The following is a 20,268-nucleotide window of genomic DNA, read 5'->3' as shown; positions in this document are numbered from 1 at the left end:
TTTATGTGAACCAAATTCGGCCGACTCAAGTGTCAGCCAACATGGCTATAATTATCAAAATTATGGATCGGAGCAACTTAATATCGGCCGAGGTTACTACCAAACCTTCATCCAAAATATGAATGGCCAATTGAGCCATGGTAATTGGCAAGGTTATAATTCTAATATAGAAATGTATGAGCCAACTAACAATTCTATCGGCCAAAATTGTTACTCTCAATTGGCCGATAAAAATTATCATGAGCCGAGGTGTTTCTGTGGTAGAAACGGGGTTGTCGTGAGAGCTTCCACCTCCGATATCCGTACCTGCCAACCATGAACAGAGGTCAGAGGGAAGACCGGGCTAGCCGGCCTTCGACCATCCGATGCCTAAGTCAGATACATGTAAGAATGTAGACTAGGTAGGAGTAAATGGAGAGTGGTGGCTTACCTTGAATGAGTAGAGAGACATGTATTTATAGTGTGAGGATGGGCTTGTCACCCCTTTATTTCCAATGTGGGACTGGCTGTGGTCCGCCCGATACCACAAGTGTATGGTATCGGTATCGGCATCGTGTCTGGGCGTTATCGGCATCATTTTAAGTAGTTGGTGAGTCTTGTGCTTCCAATACTTGTGCCTGAGAGGTATCTATACCAACAAGTCCCCCAAGTCCCTGGTCAAGAGTTCTCTTGGGTGGGGAGTTTGTCCATGGTAAAAGTATTGGAAGTGCAAGGCGAGTATCCTTGCCACGTGGCTTCCGTACAACCATTACCCCCAGTAACCCAAGTCCCCAGCTAAGAGGAGTCTTGATTGGGGTGGTGATTTCATTTTCCAAGTAGGAATGGCGCAAGCATTCATTGGACATTTGGCGAGAGTTTCTTTCTTAGGGTGACTAGTCCCCCAGTCCCTCGAGACCGAGGTAAGAGGGTTTAGACCAGGGTCTGCTAGCATATGGCATCAGGTATGCTCGATATAAGGTGTACTCGATACACTTGGCGTCTGCAAGGGTAGCTTTGGCTATATCAGCCCATTTTTGCATATGATGATAGTAATAAGTTGGCATGAAGCCTATAATGACGGTAATGAATGTAGCCGATAGTGGCTGTAATGATGTAGCCGATAGTGGTTGTAATGATGTAGCCGATAGTGACTGGAATGTTCTTGGCGATATCGCTATTACTAAGCTTGGCACAACCTTTTGTTTTGCATATAGTGCCATGCAATCATATAATGGATAAAAATGAGATATGGCGATATGGTTTGATAGAGAGAAGACATGGCGATATCCCATCGTATAATGGACAAATAAAATATGGCGATATCATGTAATAGAGATAAATCATGGCAATGTCGTATAATAGAGAGGAAACATGGCGATACCGCGTGTTGGAGAAAGATAACGCATGCCAATATCATATAATGGAGAGATAACATATGGCGATATCGCGTGTTGGAGAAAGATAACTCGTGCCGATATCATATAATAGAGAGATGACATATGGCGATATCGAGTGTTGGAGAGACAGCTCATGGCCATATCGTGTAATAGAGAGGTAAAACATGTCGATACTGTATAGTAGAGATAAAGCATGGTAATACCACGTATAATAGAGATGACGCATGCCGATATTGTATAATGGAGAGAACACGTGGCGATATCAAATAAAGGAGAGCATGTCGTAATCATGCTTGTGGCGATTTCATCTTGATCATGTGTTTAACCATTTCAGCTTGATCGCATTTAGCCCTTTTGGCTTGATCGTATTTAGGCATTTCGCCTCAATCACATTTCCTTTAGGCATTTCGCCTTGCTCGCATTTCATTAAGGCATTTCGCCTTGCTCGCATTAGAGCATTTTGCATTGGAGCATTTCGCATTGATCGCATTGGAGCATTCCGCATTCATTCGTTGGTGTATCGTGTAACATTCATTCATTCATTGGCGTATCGCGTAACATTCATTCTTTCTTTCGTTGGCGGATCGCATAACATTCATTCATTCTTTCGTTGGCGGATCGCGTAACATTCATTCATTTATCGGCGTATAGCGCAACATTTATTCATTCATTCATTGGATCGCAACTGGCAGCGCAAGGGTTCGCGAGGGACAGCATTGTACTGTATCAGCGGAACCGGCCGTGAGCAATATCACATTAACATTCGTTCATTCATTCATCGGCGTATCGCACAACATTCATTCATTCATTCGTTGGCGTATCGCGTAACATTCATTCATTCGTTCGTTGGCGTATCGTGTAACATTCATTCATTCTTTCGTTGGCGTATCGCGTAACATTCATTCATTCATTGGCGGAGTGTCGCGTTTAAGCAGTTCGCATTGATCGCGTTGGCAATGCAAGGGTTTGCGAGTGATAGCACGTATAGTGCTATATCAGCACAACCATGCCTTTAGCGATATTGAATTATATAGCCATTTCAGCTTGTTCGCATTAGGCAGTTGTTTGGGATTGCTATACATCTTGCCCATGCCTTTAGCGATATTTTGGTGGAGAGAGATAAGAAATGGCGATATCAAGCCAATTTCATTGAAAACTACCAAAGGCAGTGACAAAATACACCGCGATCGTGGATGAATACATGGCGATCATGAGAGAAGACGTGGCGGTCATCCGAGAGTATTTGGCGAGCATTGGAGAATATCATTAGAGAATACATGGCGATCATTGGAGGATTCATTAGAGAATAGTCAGAATACATGGCGATCATTGGAGAATAGGTAGAGTCCCGGAGGGGTTATATAGTAAGGCTTTAGATAAGCCAAGATAATACTGCCATGGGCAAGTTTCAAAGGGTATAGTCCCGAGTGTCGCTAGGGCACAAGTGGGGAAGCGTGAAGCTAAAGTATAGGCAAGTATATGGCGCTAAAGCATGGCGAGTACGTTGAATATGTCATTGAGGAATGGCGAGTGTGCCGCTGAGGCATGGCGAGTGTGTCCGTCGAAACATGGTAAGAACGCCGCGTTGAGATATAACGAATGTAGGTCGTCTAAGACATGGGTGAGATGCCGCGGAAGCATGAATAGCATATCACGGAGCTTGTATATGACATCGCTGAAGTATGGAGAGTGTATCGCTGAGGCATAGGTGAGATACTGCTGAAACATAGATAAGATATTGTTGAAGCATAGAGAAGATATCACTGAGGCATAGGTGAGATACTGCTGAAACATAGATAAGATACAGCTGAAGCATAGATAAGATATCGCTGAGGCCTGGATAATATACGGTTGAGGTATAGATAAGATATCGCTGAGGCCTGGATAATGTACTGTTGAGGCATAGATAAGATATCGTTGAGGCCTGGATAATACATTGTTGAGGCATAGATAAGATATCGCAGAAACATAGATGGTAGACCACTGAGGCATAGATAAGATGTTGTTGAAGCATAAATAAGATACCATTAAGGCGTAGATGAGATACTGTTGAAGCAGAAGTGAGATATCCCTGAAACATGGCGATATGTCGCTGAAGCATGGAGGGGATGTGTCATCCACGCATGGCAGGTAGGGTCTGCAAGTCCCCTGGTATCGGGAACATTTACCATGGAGAGTATAACACAGGCATGGCGAGTATGGTGTACAAGTCCCCCCAGTAGCGAGGACATTTATCATGGCGAGTATATGTCATTCATGCATGGCGAGTTTATGCCATTCATGCATGGCGAGTTTATGTCATTCATGCATGGCGAGTTTATGTCATTCATGCATGGCGAGTTTATGTCATTCATGCATAACGAGTACGATGTACAAGTCCCCCCAGTATCAGGAACATTTGTCATGACAGGAGCAAGGACTGATCTCGCTAGTGAAATTTCATGTGTATATAAGCAACAGAGGTGCTAAACATGTAGCCGTGTGTGGAGCAAGTATCACATGTATGTATGTAAATGTAATCAAGAAAAAAGCATGGCATGTGTTTAGCATGTATTCACAGTGGAGATACTAATAACATTGTGCATTTTAGTCATGCTTGATAATCATAGAGACATTTAAACATTGCATCAACATTTAAGGCATAGTAAATATGCTATTAAAATTATCGCATTTTGTAGGCATGCTTAGATTGTAGTAATCAATAAAGCATGTGAAATATAGCATTAACTCAAATTAAAAGAGTATAGATAAGAACTTATCTGGAGTCATTCGCAAGTGGTGAAGATATTATAAAAAGATTGGAGTTGTCGATATATAACTCCATATCGCCTAGCGAGTACTGATAATGCACTTACTTTTATTCATATAAGGTGCTCGATTGTGTGACTTTGCTTCTGGTAGTATATAGGACTGTGGCCTGGTTAGTCATAGAGTAGGCCATAGTGACCAGGCAGCCATGTATGTAGAACCCGATGACAATGCGTCATGTGAGAATAGAAGGAGTGCTTGAATAATGCATGTGCATGCATAGTGCTCCACGTAATAATCATAGGTTGTGGCCATTGACCACTAGTGCTTGAATAAGTTAATGGTGTGGCTTTAGTGCACACATAATTATAGTGCTTTGGTGTAGCCGAACTTTGCATGTGGTTACTCATGCCTTGAACAAGAGCTCGAAATCTGCATATTCTCCTTGAACCCGGATTGAAGCATATAATCTTGGTGTATGTGCAGTAATCGCACAAGATATGGAGAATCGCAGACATGCAAATTACATGTAAGCAGCAAACATATGTGTAAGCGTAAGAGATGTGCCCTGCAAATGTGCATATTTGATTATGTATCATGTAAGATGATTAGCATCTATGAGTTGTGTCATAGATGTAAGCTTGGCATGTGTATCCTGATTCCTGAAGGTGTGAATCAATGCATGAACTGTATATATCTTGTCTTGGACTTGGTCAAATGGTAAGTCCAAGTGGCTCCTGTAAGCACCCGAGGATGTAGGTGTCAAGTATTGGCATCAATTGGGTGTCCAATTGCTGGGTGCCCATGGTACCCAACTTTTGTGCAAGGTTCTAAAAAACGCTAGGCGCTAGTCGGGCGGAAGGCCGGGGACTAGGCGGTTTTTTTATTTTATTTTATTTTTATTTTTATAACATATAATTATATAAATAAAAATATAAAAGGCATTATAATGTTTGAAAATAGTAAAAATACTCAAAATATAGCTAAAATGTTCAACAACAATGAGATAGGCATTAGGCAGTAACGATGCAATTGAATTAATCAATTGATTCAACTCCCATTCACTCATTCACAGAGGCCAAAACAAGCTGCAATTCAATTAATCAATTAAATTAACAAAACAACATATGATGCAGAAGCTGAAAAGTGAAAACAAAGCACTCTAATTGGCATTCCTTAGATGCTTCACAGATCTTGTTTCTCCTAATACCAACATATTTGATAACTCAACAATTCACTAATTTGAATTAATTCACAAGAGTCTTTGCATCATATTCACATTCTCTCCTTTCCAAGTACTGCAAAAGGAAAAAAAAAAACAAAATGTATCAATATAATTCCTATACAATGGGAATGCACATAAACAAGCAACACTCTCATGACCAAAAAACAAGCAACACTCTTAGTAAAGGAATATGTATCCCACACTTCTATCTCAGTTGATATAATTCTTTTTACTTTAGCAATATGGCTAGCACTCTCAATTCACCTACATCACTATAATGCTAATAAAGTTTACATTTAAAGAAGATTACCTCCATAGCCAGTCTTTCCCTTTCAGGGCCGCCACACATAGAATAAGCAGCACCCCACTGTTGGAAGAGGAGTTTCAAAGTCAGTAACAGATCATAATTAAGCATTTACTAACAATGCAACAACCTAATACGCATCAAGATATACTTACGCAAATAGCCCCTTCTTGGTGTTCCAATGTGCAAGTTCTTGCAGGGTGGTCAGGCGTACCTCGATGATCAATGCAAGCTGAATACATCAAAAATGAATGATAAAAAACCAGTGTCATATTACTCATACCATATAACAGTCGAAGTCAAGAAGAGAGAGAACATAGGCATACCAAGATCGAATACACGCCTGTAGTCCTTGATGAAACCTATCACTTTCTCGTCGTATTCAAAACCAGGGTTCCACACAAGTGAACCATGATAGCTCCAAGCCTCCAACAATCATGATTCATGAATCATGATAAACCAAAATCCAAAACTTGAGAATGAGATACACAACTACACAAGTACAAAACATTCAAACAGCTCGAAGATTCACCACAATAGTGAAATACAGGACAATTCTGAAATATTGAATTCTGCTTTTAGATGAAGCTACAATTCAATAGTGAAATACAGAACAATTCAATATTTCAATTATAAGTTTATAACATTCACAGTTTGATACTTAACAAAATAACAAGACTCACAATGTATTGAAGAATCACCGAGCTTGCACTCTTGCAGAATCAATCACCGAATCCAAATTCCAAAACCCAGAAATCGAGCTTCAAGAATCACCGAGTTTGAACTTTGAAGTTTGAACCCAGTAATCGAGCATGAAGAATCACCAAGCTTCGAGGTTGAAGAATCACCGAGCTTGAAGCCTTGAACCCAGAAATCGAACCCAGAAATCGAGCTTGAAGAATCACCAAGTTTCGAGGTTGAAGAATCACCGAGCTTGAAGCCTTGATCCCAGAAATCGAACCCAAAATCGAACCCAGAAAGCCCTGAAAAGTGTGAACCCAGAAACGTGAGAATTGAGATTGAAACCCAGAAAGACAAAAACCCAGAAAGAGAGCTGGAAGTCCAGTTTACCGGCGAGCTGGAGAGCTAGAGAGCTGGCCGGAGACTCGAAGAGAGACTGGGAGTCTGAGAATCGACAGATCGAGGAGGGAGCGACGGAGCGGCGAGCTGAAGTTTGAATCGCATTTTGATGTTGAACCGTGAAAATGAAACCCTTATTTCATCGCGTTTTGGTTTTGATTTAGGTTTAAGAGATTAGAAAAAAAAAAAAAAAAAACGCCTAGGCGCCGACCGCCCAGATCCCGCCTAGGCGGCCGACTTTACTCCCAGCGCCCAGCTTGCTCGACTGGGGAAGAATCGGAACGGTTGTGCAGCGCCTAGGCGCCGCCTAGGCCGATTTTTAGAACCTTGCTTTTGTGTCGGTCGCTGCCAAGGACCCCAAATCTATATATTTTCAGTCTTCGATCTCGTGAGCTGAAGGTGCAATACCGAGAGATGGAGTGGATAGCAAGTTGCAATTAGTGCTGCAATACCGAGTGGAGAGTTGGCTGAGTTGCAATACTGAGTTGGAGATATCGAGAGCCTTCTAAGATAGACAAAGGTTGCGATACCGAGTTGTACGTGCCGAGAGCATATTAAGAAGACCCGTTCCCAGAGTTGCTATACCGAGTTGGAGTGGTTAGATAGCATTCATAGACATTGACCAGTATATAGCTTCTGGGCAATCGGAGGTAATGGATAGGCAAGACTTTTGCTTGAAGCAGCTCCCAATTAATAAGCAATGAAGAAGTTTGGAATGCCCAGAGAATGATGCAACTTGATCCCCGGAGGAAGATTGCAGATGGGTGCCCATAATAGATATGCATATTTGAGTTTAGTTCTGCAGTTGAAGATAAATCGAAGTCCCCCAGTGACTAGAGGCCATCGTGCTTATGATGGAAGTGTTTCCTCTTATATATGATGACATAGATGATCAGTTCTACAACGATAATCTTTACATACATTAAGCAATTGGTTGAACATCATATGCTTGATATATAGAAGCAAGTATAAATGTATGGTGTATGTGTGGCTGTGTAGTAAGCAGTAAGCACATATTTATATTTGATGGAGTATGCTCTTGACTTGTAAGCATATTTGCATGTGAGACAAATTGACTTATAAGATTGAGATTGGAGAGCACTTAGCTGGTAGTCTTTGCAGCTGTTGTTGCTGGTACGTGATTGGGTGTCCATAGCATGGGTGCCGAGATTTTTAGCAGTGAATATCAAGGCGACATCGAGAGATCGGAGATTACGCGACTGCTCGTTGGTGAGAATGTTGCCGATATCGAGAGAGGAACCAATTTTGCAGATACCGATACCGAGAGTTTGGGTGAGGCCCGAGTTGTAATACCGAAATGCAATGTGGAGTCGACTCGAGGGTTCGCGATACTGAGTTGGAGTGGTGAATCACCGAGGAAATTGGAGCTTCCGATACCGAGGAGTTGACATTGGGGTTTAGAGGTTAGGTGCCGAGAAGTTGGAGTCTCGGAAGCTTTAAAGAGTAGGCACCAAGTTGAGAGGAGCACACTTGATTGAACTGAGAGGAGAGTTTATCCATACATCATTGATTTAGAGCATAGCAAATCACATGTAACATTGGACTATAGAGTAGAGTTCAATACTTTGGGAGAATCTTTGCATGGAATTTTCCCGTTAGGAAGAAATGTAATGGCATGATGATAATGATTACAAGGTCTTTTGTATATTATACATGCATGTACGAGGAAACTGGCGTCAGTAACATGCTTGACAATTAAATCACAAATTTGTGTCATGCATGCACGTATTGCATGGTGATGGTCCATATATAATGCGGCCAATGTCAAAAGTCATGGCTATGTATTAATTTGCCTAGGAGTGTGACAACTCATGCTTGAAAAGTATTTATAACAAGGCAACGAATACACGTGCCGTATGTATGAACAGATTTAACTGTCAATTATATCATGCTTTCTGATATGTGGCAATAAATTGGGAGTCGTGTTGGTTTAAATAAACACGTGTGTGTGAGTAAGTGTTAATGCTCAGAATATCGCCATATGATGTCGGCTTCCGGTAACGTGGACAGGGGTCCAATCTTCCGATATATGTATATGGTTCGTGAAGTCCCGTTACTCTGTCAAGAGAAATACAACGGCGTCAAGCGGGGAGACCGCGGTTGGCGGTATTCGCCCCTCCGATGCTAAAGTCAAATGACGTACTTGTGTTGACAAACGTAATGGTAAATAGCTATTGAATGCGTAATCAATGAAGAGAGAGAAGTGGACCTTTTATAGGTGAGAGAGTGAGTTACCTCACTCTTGTTTTCGATGTGGGACTGATATCCTTCAGTTTGCTGAGTTTTGGTCCTTTCTGTGGAGACAACTTTGGGTGGCGCGTGTCGGCGCGTCATAGCATATTTCGGCCTGGAGTTGGTCTGCCGGTGGAGGTTGTCTTGCTGTGTTTCCAGCGGTTATTCCATTGAAGTCACTCCGACAAGGTGAAATGGTTAAGTATGAGTGCTGATTGTGGCCGGCAATTGCCATGTATGTACAGTAAGGAATAGATAGATATAAAGCAAGAGACTTAGCTTTGGTAGTAACTAAAGCCAAGTGAACTTCAGAGTATGGGTTCATATATATAGAACTGTGATTGAACTTATGCGCGTAATCTGGAGATATAAACAGAGAAGCAAACTTATCTGGTTGCTGCTGTTGAAGCTGGAGAGAGTTCTACTTGGTACTGGAGTGACCTGATGAGTACTCGTATGGTGTCCATAGTAGCTACTTGGGTACCGAGAGCAAGACCCCTCGTTCTCCTTTCAAGAATTCCCGATACCGATACCCCCTGATGATTGTGTAGCGGCCAAGTTTACAGCAGCGTTGTCGGGTGACCGAGAGCAAGAGTTACCGAGAGTATTGGTGCCAGAATGGGTGGGTATCGTTGTCGCTACCAGTTTTGATCAACGCGACATCTAATCTCGGAATGCGTGTTAGGCGAGCCACATATTGCGATTCCGATAGCAGTAGCTGAGAGAGATGCAAAAGGAGAACCCAGAAACGGCCATGGGTGCAAAGAGGAAATTCGTGGGTGTTCATAGCAGAAGCTTGTGTTTTTGTTGCCTCCTCCTTTCTTAGCGGTGAATATCACTGAGATGCCTAGGCTGTTATATCGAGACCGAGTTGGAAAGGTGAGAGCGAGTTCAGCGCTTCCAAAAACAGTTTCTAGATGCCGAGACCGAGAGCGATATCAATGGGAGGAGGTCGAGTGCGATCACTTGTAGGAAGCCGAGAGCGATAGCGGGGATCCCGAGTTGTCTTTGCATTTCTGACACCTTCGAGAATTTGTTGGAGAATCTGAGTCGGGGATTTTAGTTTGATGGCAGTGGTGGCGCGTACGCGCGTGAACTCGCTCATATGGAGCTTATGCATCGCAATGGCAGATCGAAGTCCCCCGGTGTCGACCATTGTCGTAGGAGTTCTCTTCTTTTCCCTCAAGTTTCCTCTCGTATCTGAATTCCTAACTGTGATACTTACAGAAACGGACTGGAAAAGAGAGAAACAACTCTGGGGGTCCAGAGTATTACTGGGTGCCTGTTGTGGAGGCGCGTGGTCTGATTTCGCGGCGCTACCGGACGCCGCGAAGGCCAAGCTAGACTCGTTGGAGGACGGTGAGTCCTCTAATGGTGGGGGTGAGCTGCGTTGTGGTGCCGTGAGATCCCTTGATATAGGAGAGAGAGAACGCAGATCTACTTTCTCTCTCCTCAAAATTCTTTGTAAAGTTGAAACCCAGAAGCTCAAATTTTGTTGCTTTCTTCAAAACCCAGGAGCCTTTGACGTTGGGTTGAGATTAGTGAAGGAGGTGAGCTGCGTAATGGTATGAGAGATCAGTCATGGAGGAGAGAGAAAATTCCAGATCTACTTTCTCTCTCATCCACTCTTGTGAAACAAAAACTCAAAAACTGAGAAAGCATGATTTTCATGTGAATGAGATGAATATCAGACCGGGGAAGTGAAAGAGGTGAGCTCGTTGTGTGTGAGCAGAGAGATCGATTCAAGAGAGGAGAAAACGTTGGATGCCGAGGAAGAAAAATTTTCTAGCAAGATTATGAAATTGCTCCGTGGTGAGCTCATGGCACCACCGGAGGGCTCCTTCTAGTGCCAAATGTTTCTATGGTAGAAACGGGGTTGTCGTGAGAGCTTCCACCTCCGATATCTGTACCTGCCAACCATGAACAGAGGTTAGAGGGAAGACCGGGCTAGCCGGCCTTCGACCCTCCGATGCCTAAGTCAGATATATGTAAGAATGTAGACTAGGTAGGAGTAAATGGAGAGTGGTGGCTTACCTTGAATGAGTGGAGAGACATATATTTATAGTTTGAGGATGGGCTTGTCACCCCTTTATTTCCAATGTGGGACTGGCTGTGGTCCACCCGATACCACAAGTGTATGGTATCGGTATCGGTATCGGCATCGTGTCTGGGCGTTATCGGCATCATTTTAAGTAGTTGGCGAGTCTTGTGCTTCCGATACTTGTGCCTGAGAGGTATCTATACCAACACGAGGTATACCAATGGTTTCAAGTATGGTCAATATAACCAAGATAGTCAATATGGTAACGGTTTGTCTAACCCTACATATGGCTACAATGGGTTATACATCAATGGTAACCAATATGGTCATACTTCGGCATATGGTTGTAATGGATAAAGTTATGGCTTCAACCAATTCAACTTTGGCCAAATTAAGCCACAATTTTATAACGGAATCGTTTACAACTAAGTTTCAAGAGATCAAAATGCTTATGCTGGTTTGAATGGTAGAATTGATCAGACCAAATTGAAGGTTGAGGCACCTCAAGACTTTAGAGAAGTTGCCAATTGTGGCTAAAGTTTGGGCTAATTGGCCAACCCACCCTTATCAGCCCCCCGCTACAAGACCTACCTGGCAACATTTTTTGTCTCCCAAAGAAGTTCCAAAACAAGTGAAAGTGATAAGCCTAGTAGGTCAAGAAGTAGGAAATTTCGATAAAATAGAGCCTATAGTCATGAAGAAGAATTCGAAATAAAAGAGATATGTCAGAAAGAAGTCATTGATTCGCCAATATGTTGGGGAAGGTTTGATGAACCAAATTTTGTCTTCAACATAAAGCCATTCCACGACGCATATGAAGACGACGAACCAAACTACGATTACAATGACCATGAACTTGGGGGGCTCACTGATCACCATTTGGTAAAGCATGAGGTTCCTACACTTGAAGAAACCATGTATACTGCCATGGTAATTGGAGACATAGCTGATGTGATAATGACAATAACGGCTAAATTGGAATTGAAAGTCCAAATTGACCACTAGTTAGCTATAGGGGGCTTGGGAATCTCGCCTACATAAAGGCTGAAAAGTTCAGTGATTATACCAAATACCCATGGTCAACACTTCGCGGCTTTAGTCACCACGAAATTCAAGACGCGAACGTAGGAAGTGTAGGATTTAAGATTAAACATTGGTGGCCACCTCCTAGTTGGCCATGCCATGATAATGATGTCCTATAATTCTGTACTTTGGTTTATTTAGATTTCAAAATAATAAAAGATGAACGGAAGGTAGCCATATGTTGAGTTGAGGAAGGTGTCCACGGCTAAAAGGATGGAAATTTAATTTAGAGTGAGGAATTTTTAGAGTGAGGAATTAATAGTCGTCCAAGACAGGTGCAAAGAATAAGATTGTAGCTGGAACTTATCCATATTCACTTTTGTTTTCTTATTTTTGATGTCTCCTAACGGCCAAAGTCGTAAAGGCCGAAAAGGAATCAAGCAAATAGCTGCTGGAAATTCCAAATGTGAAGGAAGAAGTCAAGATTTTGAGGTGTGGAGGAGCAATCGCTGCTAGAGGAGCATTCAATATTTGATCATGGCATCAGTTTAAAAAGAAAAAAAGTTTGGAAAGTTAATCGATGGCTTTAAGGCCACAATAAGCCACTAGAAGAATGCAAACTTGCAAAGAAGATTTCAGCCTTGTCTTTGTGCTCCGTGCAGTGCTTAAACAAGGACATCTGAGCTCCAATACCTGCTTCTTACAATTGTTGTGGTGCAATGATAAAACAAGAAGTTGCTTGATGAGAAGTAGAGATGATCATGAAGCCAAATCTAATGGCGAGGACAATGATTTTTCAAATGCTAAATTAATTAGTCATGCAGGGAGCATTGGTAAGGTTTCATACATACATGTCTTTGGTATAGCAAGACAACCACATGCACCATTGGTAAGACATGCTTGAGTTTATTCCAGTTACTTGTCTTAGTTTGACCAAGAGATGTATATGTGGATGCATGAAGAGTGAAGAAGTTGATTTTGATGTCTTTGCTATGATTCATGATATATGATTAATGAGTCGAGTAGATTTTCAGAGTTCAAAGAGCTTCCATTTTCTTAACCATTCGGCAATACTCACCTAAGTCAAGAAGAACAAAGGAATAAGAGATTTGAGATTTTCTGATATGATTTTTACCTTCTCCAAGAACGGAGTATTTATACAAGATACACCAAGACCTATTAGGAAACTAATTACAACAGAATAATCTTAATAATACACAATATTCACAATCCTAATTACATGGCATGACTCACGCCAACACTCCCCCTCAAGTTGGTGCATACAGATCACGGATGCCCAACTTGTCAAGTGAGTCATAGAAGGCTTTACTCGAGAGAGCCTTTGTAAGAATATCCGCCAACTGTTCTTCAGTAGGAACGAAGGGAAACATAATGATCTGTCCATCCAGCTTCTCTTTAATGAAGTGTTGATCTACCTCCACATGCTTCGTGCGATCATGCTGAACAGGATTGTGAGCAATTTCAATTGCAGCCTTATTATCACAATAAAGCGGCATAGCCTTTTTCTGCCTGAATCCCAAATTTCTCAACCACAACATCTTACAAAGTCCTCGGGCCATCCCTCTATACTCTGCTTCTGCACTAGAACGAGCCACCACCTTTTGTTTCTTGCTCTTCCAAGTAACCAAGTTACCACCTACAAATGTGAAGTAGCCCGAAGTAGACCTGCGATCTGTAATATTACCTGCCCAGTCCGCGTCTGTGTACCCGGAAACATCCAAGTGACTGTGTTTTGAAAAGAGTAATCCCTTCCCTGGAGCAGACTTTAAATACAGCAAAATACGAAATACAGCATCCATATGAGTCTTACTGGGATTATGCATAAACTGACTCACCATACTAACTGCATAGGCTAAATCTGGTCTAGTGTGGGATAAATAAATCAACCGGCCAACTAACCTCTGGTATCTTGCTTTATTCGTAGGTACTTGATCCAAGTACTCTGCTAACCGATGGTTTTGCTCAATAGGAGTATCAACAGGTTGACAGTCAAGCATACCTGTTTCTGCCAGCAAGTCAAGAACATACTTCCTCTGACTCAACACAATACAATCCTTCCCACGAGCAACTTCAATTCCCAAGAAATATTTCAAATTACCCAAATCTTTCATCTCAAATTCTAAAGACAACTGACCTTGTAACCTTTGAATCTCCTCAAAGTCATCACCTGTCACAACCATGTCATCAACATAAATAATCAAGGCAGTCACTTTACCACATCGATGTTTAAAGAACAAGGTGTGATCTGAATTGCTCTGTCGGTACCCAATTTTCTTCATGAACTTGGTGAACCTGCCAAACCAAGCTCTGGGAGACTGCTTCAAACCATAAAGAGATTTTTTCAATCTGCACACCACCTGCTCTCCAGTAGAAGTACCATATCCAGGAGGCAAATCCATATAAACCTCTTCATGCAGATCACCATGCAAGAATGCATTCTTAACATCAAACTGTTGTAAATGCCAATCAAGATTAGCAGCTAACGAAAGAAGTACCCGAATTGTGTTAATTTTCGCCACTGGTGCAAATGTCTCATCATAATCCACTCCATACTTCTGAGTTTACCTCGAGTTTCCTTAGTCAAGGAAACATTACCCTGTGAGGGATCTTGCCCTGCAATGCCATAGAAGTCAGGTTCTGGCACCAATTGGACTGTCGCTTTGCCTCTTTGACCACCACCACGTCCTCCAGTATTATTGCCTCCTCTCCAACCAGAGTTGGTGTCATCGAGCTTTACACCAAAACTTGAATTATCTGTCACATTCTGAACAATCACAACCTCACGGGCCACAGAGTTCACCCCTCCATTCTGAGATCCTCCAGTATTCCCGTTGGTAAGAGTCAAATCCACCATCTTTTTTTTTTTTTTTTTTTCAGACCCTACAAATTGTAACAAAAAGAATACCAAAGAACCAGGAAGGATATGGACGGACACAAGAACAAAAAAGGATGAACTGATGGACAAAGGATGAAATCAACTTGTAGAAGCAAAAGAACCACTTCACGACTTGCAGAAGCAAAAGAACCAATTCGACAAAAAAAACCAAGGCAAGAGAATCAATCGACCAAAAGAACCAATTCAACCAAATCAAAAGAACCCTATATTCGCAGCGGAAAGAACAAACCGAGTCCGAATGGATCTCGGCTTTGATACTAAGTCAAGAAGAACAAAGGAATAAGAGATTTGAGATTTTCTGATATGATTTTTACCTTCTCCAAGAACGGAGTATTTATACAAGATACACCAAGACCTATTAGGAAACTAATTACAACAGAATAATCTTAATAATACACAATATTCACAATCCTAATTACATGGCATGACTCACGCCAACAGTCTATGCTCAAGAAAATGGGGGGGGGAGGCTATGTTTACACCCGGTTTATCAACCACCATTTCATTAAGTCATAGTCGTTGAAGGGAGAATCAAGATAATGATTAACAAATTTCTCATTATTAATGTATTGTTACCTTGAGGATATGTTAATAGGAAGAAGGCATCATAGCAAAAGAATGTTTGCCTTTGTTTTATCTTCTAATTAAGGTTAAGATATATAACAAGGAAGTCAAGGTCATGCACGTACTGGTGCTCATACTAATCCATCTTGACAATTGTTGGTTTCCAAGACTTTCAAGAGGTGCAACATGTTAGAACTTATCAATTTAGGAGTTTGCATGCAAGATTAGCATTTTAGTGTATGAAGCACTGTAATAGAAGAATGAAACCAAAGTATGTGGCCTTTTGAACTAACTTTGATTACAGTTAGATAAGGACTCTAACAAGAAGAAGAAAGATTAGCATTTTAGTGTATGAAGCACTGTAATAGAAGAATGAAACCAAAGTATGTGGCCTTTTGAACTAACTTTGATTACAGTTAGATAAGGACTCTAACAAGAAGAAGACTACTGCCCCGTGAGGAAAGCCGTACCCGATATCCATCACATGGAGATAGAGTTTTAATTGTCAAAGAAGTCCAGAGATGAGAACAAGAATTGGATTCGTGAAAGGCTTCTACAACTACAAGCAAGGTTAGCCTCTATATAAAGAAGCAATCAATAGATCAAGAAAAAAACACACAACTCCAGAAACTCAAGTCATCAAGCTTTTCTTGTTTTACCCTTTGCTTAGGTAGAATTTCCATCTGTTTCCTTAGTTAGTTTGCTCTGCTAGTTACAATTAATTTCAGTCACTTTACCTTTCCTGTAGCCTAGTATCAATTTTGAATTGTTTTTGTTGTTTTCCTTCAAACAATAGTTAATAATTTTCAGTCATTCCAGATTTCAGTTTCGTTATTATTGTCTTTTATTTGGTTTCTATTTCTTTTATGCTTTGTTTATTTGATCATGTTATTTACTGTTCGTAGTCGCATAGTAGCTATTAATATTGAGAATTTCATTAATCATTATCTTGATTCTCCCTTCAACGGCTATGACTTAATGAAATGGAGGTTGATAAACTGGGTGTAAACAATTTGGCCGGCTGTTAGTCATTAGCCAAAAAGTACGTTCTGGTTTTAGTTTTCATATTCTATAGTCATATGGCAACCTTAGACATACTATTCTTCTTTTTCTTCTTCTTCTTACAGCAGTCCCTATTTATAGTAGTCTGAAGATAAAACCCTAACAAGCACAAGTAACAAACTTTTACATCAAGTGAAACCAGCTAGGATCCAGCTAAGTAAGCCACATCATCGCATTTTATTCATCAGCAAATCTTGACCCGAGTCATATATGCAATAGCTCTTTGTAACGGATAACTTGATGATGTACGATTATAATTAAGCGTATGTGCATCTTCTATTTCAGATTATATGCCCAGGAATCCTCCATTACTCACCTTCTTCAAAATATAATGTCTTTGACTAACCCCTTAAAAAAAAAAGGGATAATGACAATTTACACAATTTTAGGATAAAAATTGCCCATTTACCCAAATACTCTAAAATATTGCCCATTTACCCAAACACTCTAAGAGATCATTTCCCTAATACCCAATTAATTATTTTTTTATTCCTTTTTATTTATTTTTAGGACATTTTTGCCCTCTCCTTTGTCACTTAGAGAGAGAAGTCATCGGAGACCTTGCCGGACTCCGGTGACCGGAATCCGGCGACTGGTTACCGGAATCCGGACTAGTGACCGGATTCCGGCGTCTGAATTTATTGCCCCCTAATAATACCCAGTAACCATATTATTGCCCCCCAATAAACATATTATTGCCTCCCAATAACATGTTTTTAATTTTGAATGTTTTAGTAGGTTTATCCAAATAAATAATCTTATTATTGCCCCCCAATAATCTTATTATTGCCCTAATAAACATTTTATCGCCCCCTAGTAATATTATTATTGCCTCCCAATAATCTTATTATTGCCAACCAAATTATAATAAATAAAAAAGAGAAAATGTCTTTTTTCTTAGTGAGTGACAAGTCTCACTCTCTGGCTCTCTCACTTTCAGATTAAAAATGTTAGAAGTGCATGATCAAGTTACTTGTTTTAAGAAAAGATCAAAAGAAAAGAATAGAAAAAAATACCGAGTTTGCTAGTCTCCATTTTTTTATTTCCCTGGAGAAAAGAAAAGTATTTGATTTCCTTTCCTATAAGACGAAAATAACCAAAAACAAAATGAAACCCGGAGCCGGCGAGATTAGTAGAGAAGGAGAGAGGGTCGCACGGTTGGTATCGTGCCCCAGCACGACGTCGTTTGATAGCTCAAAACCCACCGCCGATGCAGAAGAAGATAGGGTCGCACGGTTCTACAGGATCCGATTCAGATCCTCTCTGTGATGTTGCCGCTTCATCATCACCGCCAATCCGATTGCGATATCGCCGGCACTCTGCAGGATGCGATTCAGATCCTCTCTGTGATGTCGCCGCTTCATCACCGCCAATCCCATTGCGATGTCGCCAGCGCTCTGCAGGATCCGATTCGGATTCTCTCTGTGATGTCGCCGCTTCATCATCACCTCCAATCCCATTGCGATGTCGCCGGCGCCAACGCCGGCGAAAGTGGAAATCAGAGTGGAATTTGAGAGAGAGAGAGAGAGAGAGAGAATGGGGGATGAGAGAGAAAGAGCAGATCGGGGAGAGTGGAGAGAGACAGGGAGATGCACATGTAATTAATTAATTGAGTTAAGGGTAAAACTATCATTAAATATTAAATTGGGTAAATGGGAATAAAAAACTCTTAGTGAAGTAAGTGGGAGTATATTAGCCCAAATTTAGGTAAGTGGTCACGGTCCCTAAAAAAAATAATGTCTTTGACTATTTCATCATCTTTCTCTCGCATCATTTGTAAAATTTCAATACTTTGTCATCTGCTAGTCTGCTACCAGAACATCAAGGCATCTATATTGTCCGTATTTGATTGTCGTACACTTATGTGTGGCTGAATCAAAGTTACTATTTTACACCTAATTTTATTGGAGTTTTTAAGCTAGTCATAGTTTTAAGCCGGCCGGTCGATCATTGCCTAGTTAATGTTGATCTATTCTTCACTCTTCACAGGTCTACGTATGGCTACCTTAGAATTCTTGACATTGTTCTTCTTCGTCTTCCTTCCGCACATATCTGCTAAGAAATGCCATGAGTTGAGATGCAGGACTTATGACACCCCACAGGTTAGATTTCCATTCCGGTTAAGAGAGCGCCAACCACCACGTTGTGGCGATATTCCAGCAACTTTGATCTCTCATGCAACCAACAAAAACAAACCATTCTCACTCTCCCATCATCTTCGGGGGACTTCACCGTCGAGAGCATCAGCTACACCGACCAAAGCATCTGGATCAACGACCAGAACAAGTGCATCCCCAAGCGGATACTCGACAACGACTTCCGTCTTGCAGGCTCACCCTTCCAATTTGAGCATGGCCTGGAAAACTATACCTTCTGCAACTGCTCGCCCCAAGCTCCGCTAGTACGGCTTTATATATATCATCCCATCACTTGCCTCAGCAGTGACAACTACAAGGTCATTGCTTTGCCAACGAGGTCATGGAGGTCGCCTCACTCTCTTTGTAACATGATTTCAACAGCTATATATGGTCCCGATCGTAAATTATGAGTGGCTTGACACTGACTTTGGTGTGAGGTTGACATGGGGCGAGCCTGATTGTCGTTCTTGTGAATCGAGTGGTCGAGTTTGTGGGTTTAAGAATGATTCCAGTTTGCAACTTGACTGCTCTACGCAAACTAATGGTACAATATTTATTTTAGTGATTGATGTTCTATTTTATCTGATATGAAATATGTTAACAAACTGGAATCAGGGTGACAATTAAGTTTCTTCAACATTCAAATGCTGTCATCCTTGCTCATGACCTAATTTGAATACGGCAAATTTAGGGTTTTCAGGTCTCTCAAATGCCGAAAAGTTCCGGTTACTAATAAACGTGGGAGTTCCGGGGCTAGTGTGCATCACTATGTTCGCACTTTATATTTACACCTTAATCAGGGACCGTGGTCGCATCAATGAACCCATCACAGAATTATCCAGTGTGACCATTCCACAGATTCATGTCGTTATAACGGGCCTTAATGATCTAACCATTGAATCATATCCGAAGACTCAACTTGGCGAGAAATGGGAATTTCCAAGTCCCGAGGACAGCACTTGCCCAATATGTTTGTGCGAGTACCAACCCGAGGAAACTATAAGGACAATACCTGAATGCAATCATCATTTTCATGCCAGTTGCATTGATGAGTGGCTCAGAAAGAATCCTACGTGCCCAGTTTGTCGAAAAGTTCCACAGGAGGATAACAAAACAAGTCTCTCCCCAATTGAGACATGATTCATTAATTTGGATTCTTTGATCATCAGTATTTGAAACGTATTTTTGTGTACTTGATCTTCTTTTCTACAACTTTTAAGTCATATGTGTTTGTAATTAATGCATTGGTAAAGAAGTAAAAAATTAACAAATTGTTAACTTCAATATGATTAAAAAAAAAAAGAGCGAGCTCAAAAAAATCCCTAGATGAGTGAAAAAGAGTATCACGTCCTCCCAACGTTACAAGATCAATGACATCCAACGCAGGCAACAGTACTCCCTGCTAACTCCCTAGATGAGTGAAAAAGAGTATCACGTCCTCCCAACGTTACAAGATCAATGACATCCAACGCAGGCAACAGTACTCCCTGCTAACTGAAACTCTCGATCAGTACAATGCACCATCATGTAGTATCTG

General features: G+C 41.2%; 1 protein-coding gene across 2 annotated transcripts; it reads left to right on the top strand.

The window, feature by feature from the left end:
* The first annotated feature begins 18,556 nt into the window (after positions 1-18,556).
* LOC133741868 (putative RING-H2 finger protein ATL69) lies at positions 18,557-19,975 on the top strand. 2 transcript variants are annotated; one of them, XM_062169582.1, is made up of 2 exons: positions 18,557-19,275; positions 19,432-19,975. In XM_062169582.1, exons 1-2 carry the CDS (start codon positions 19,119-19,121, stop codon positions 19,869-19,871), a joined length of 597 nt encoding a protein of 198 aa, XP_062025566.1. In that variant the 5' UTR covers positions 18,557-19,118; the 3' UTR covers positions 19,872-19,975. The 2 variants fall into 2 exon arrangements, with proteins under 2 accessions (XP_062025566.1, XP_062025565.1); XM_062169581.1 differs by having other exon boundaries at positions 19,423-19,975.
* The last annotated feature ends 293 nt before the right edge of the window (positions 19,976-20,268 follow it).

The sequence above is a fragment of the Rosa rugosa genome, chromosome 4 (genome assembly GCF_958449725.1).
Source record: "Rosa rugosa chromosome 4, drRosRugo1.1, whole genome shotgun sequence".
NCBI classification, from domain to species: Eukaryota; Viridiplantae; Streptophyta; class Magnoliopsida; order Rosales; family Rosaceae; genus Rosa; species Rosa rugosa.
This window is presented reverse-complemented; position numbering and strand designations above follow the sequence as displayed.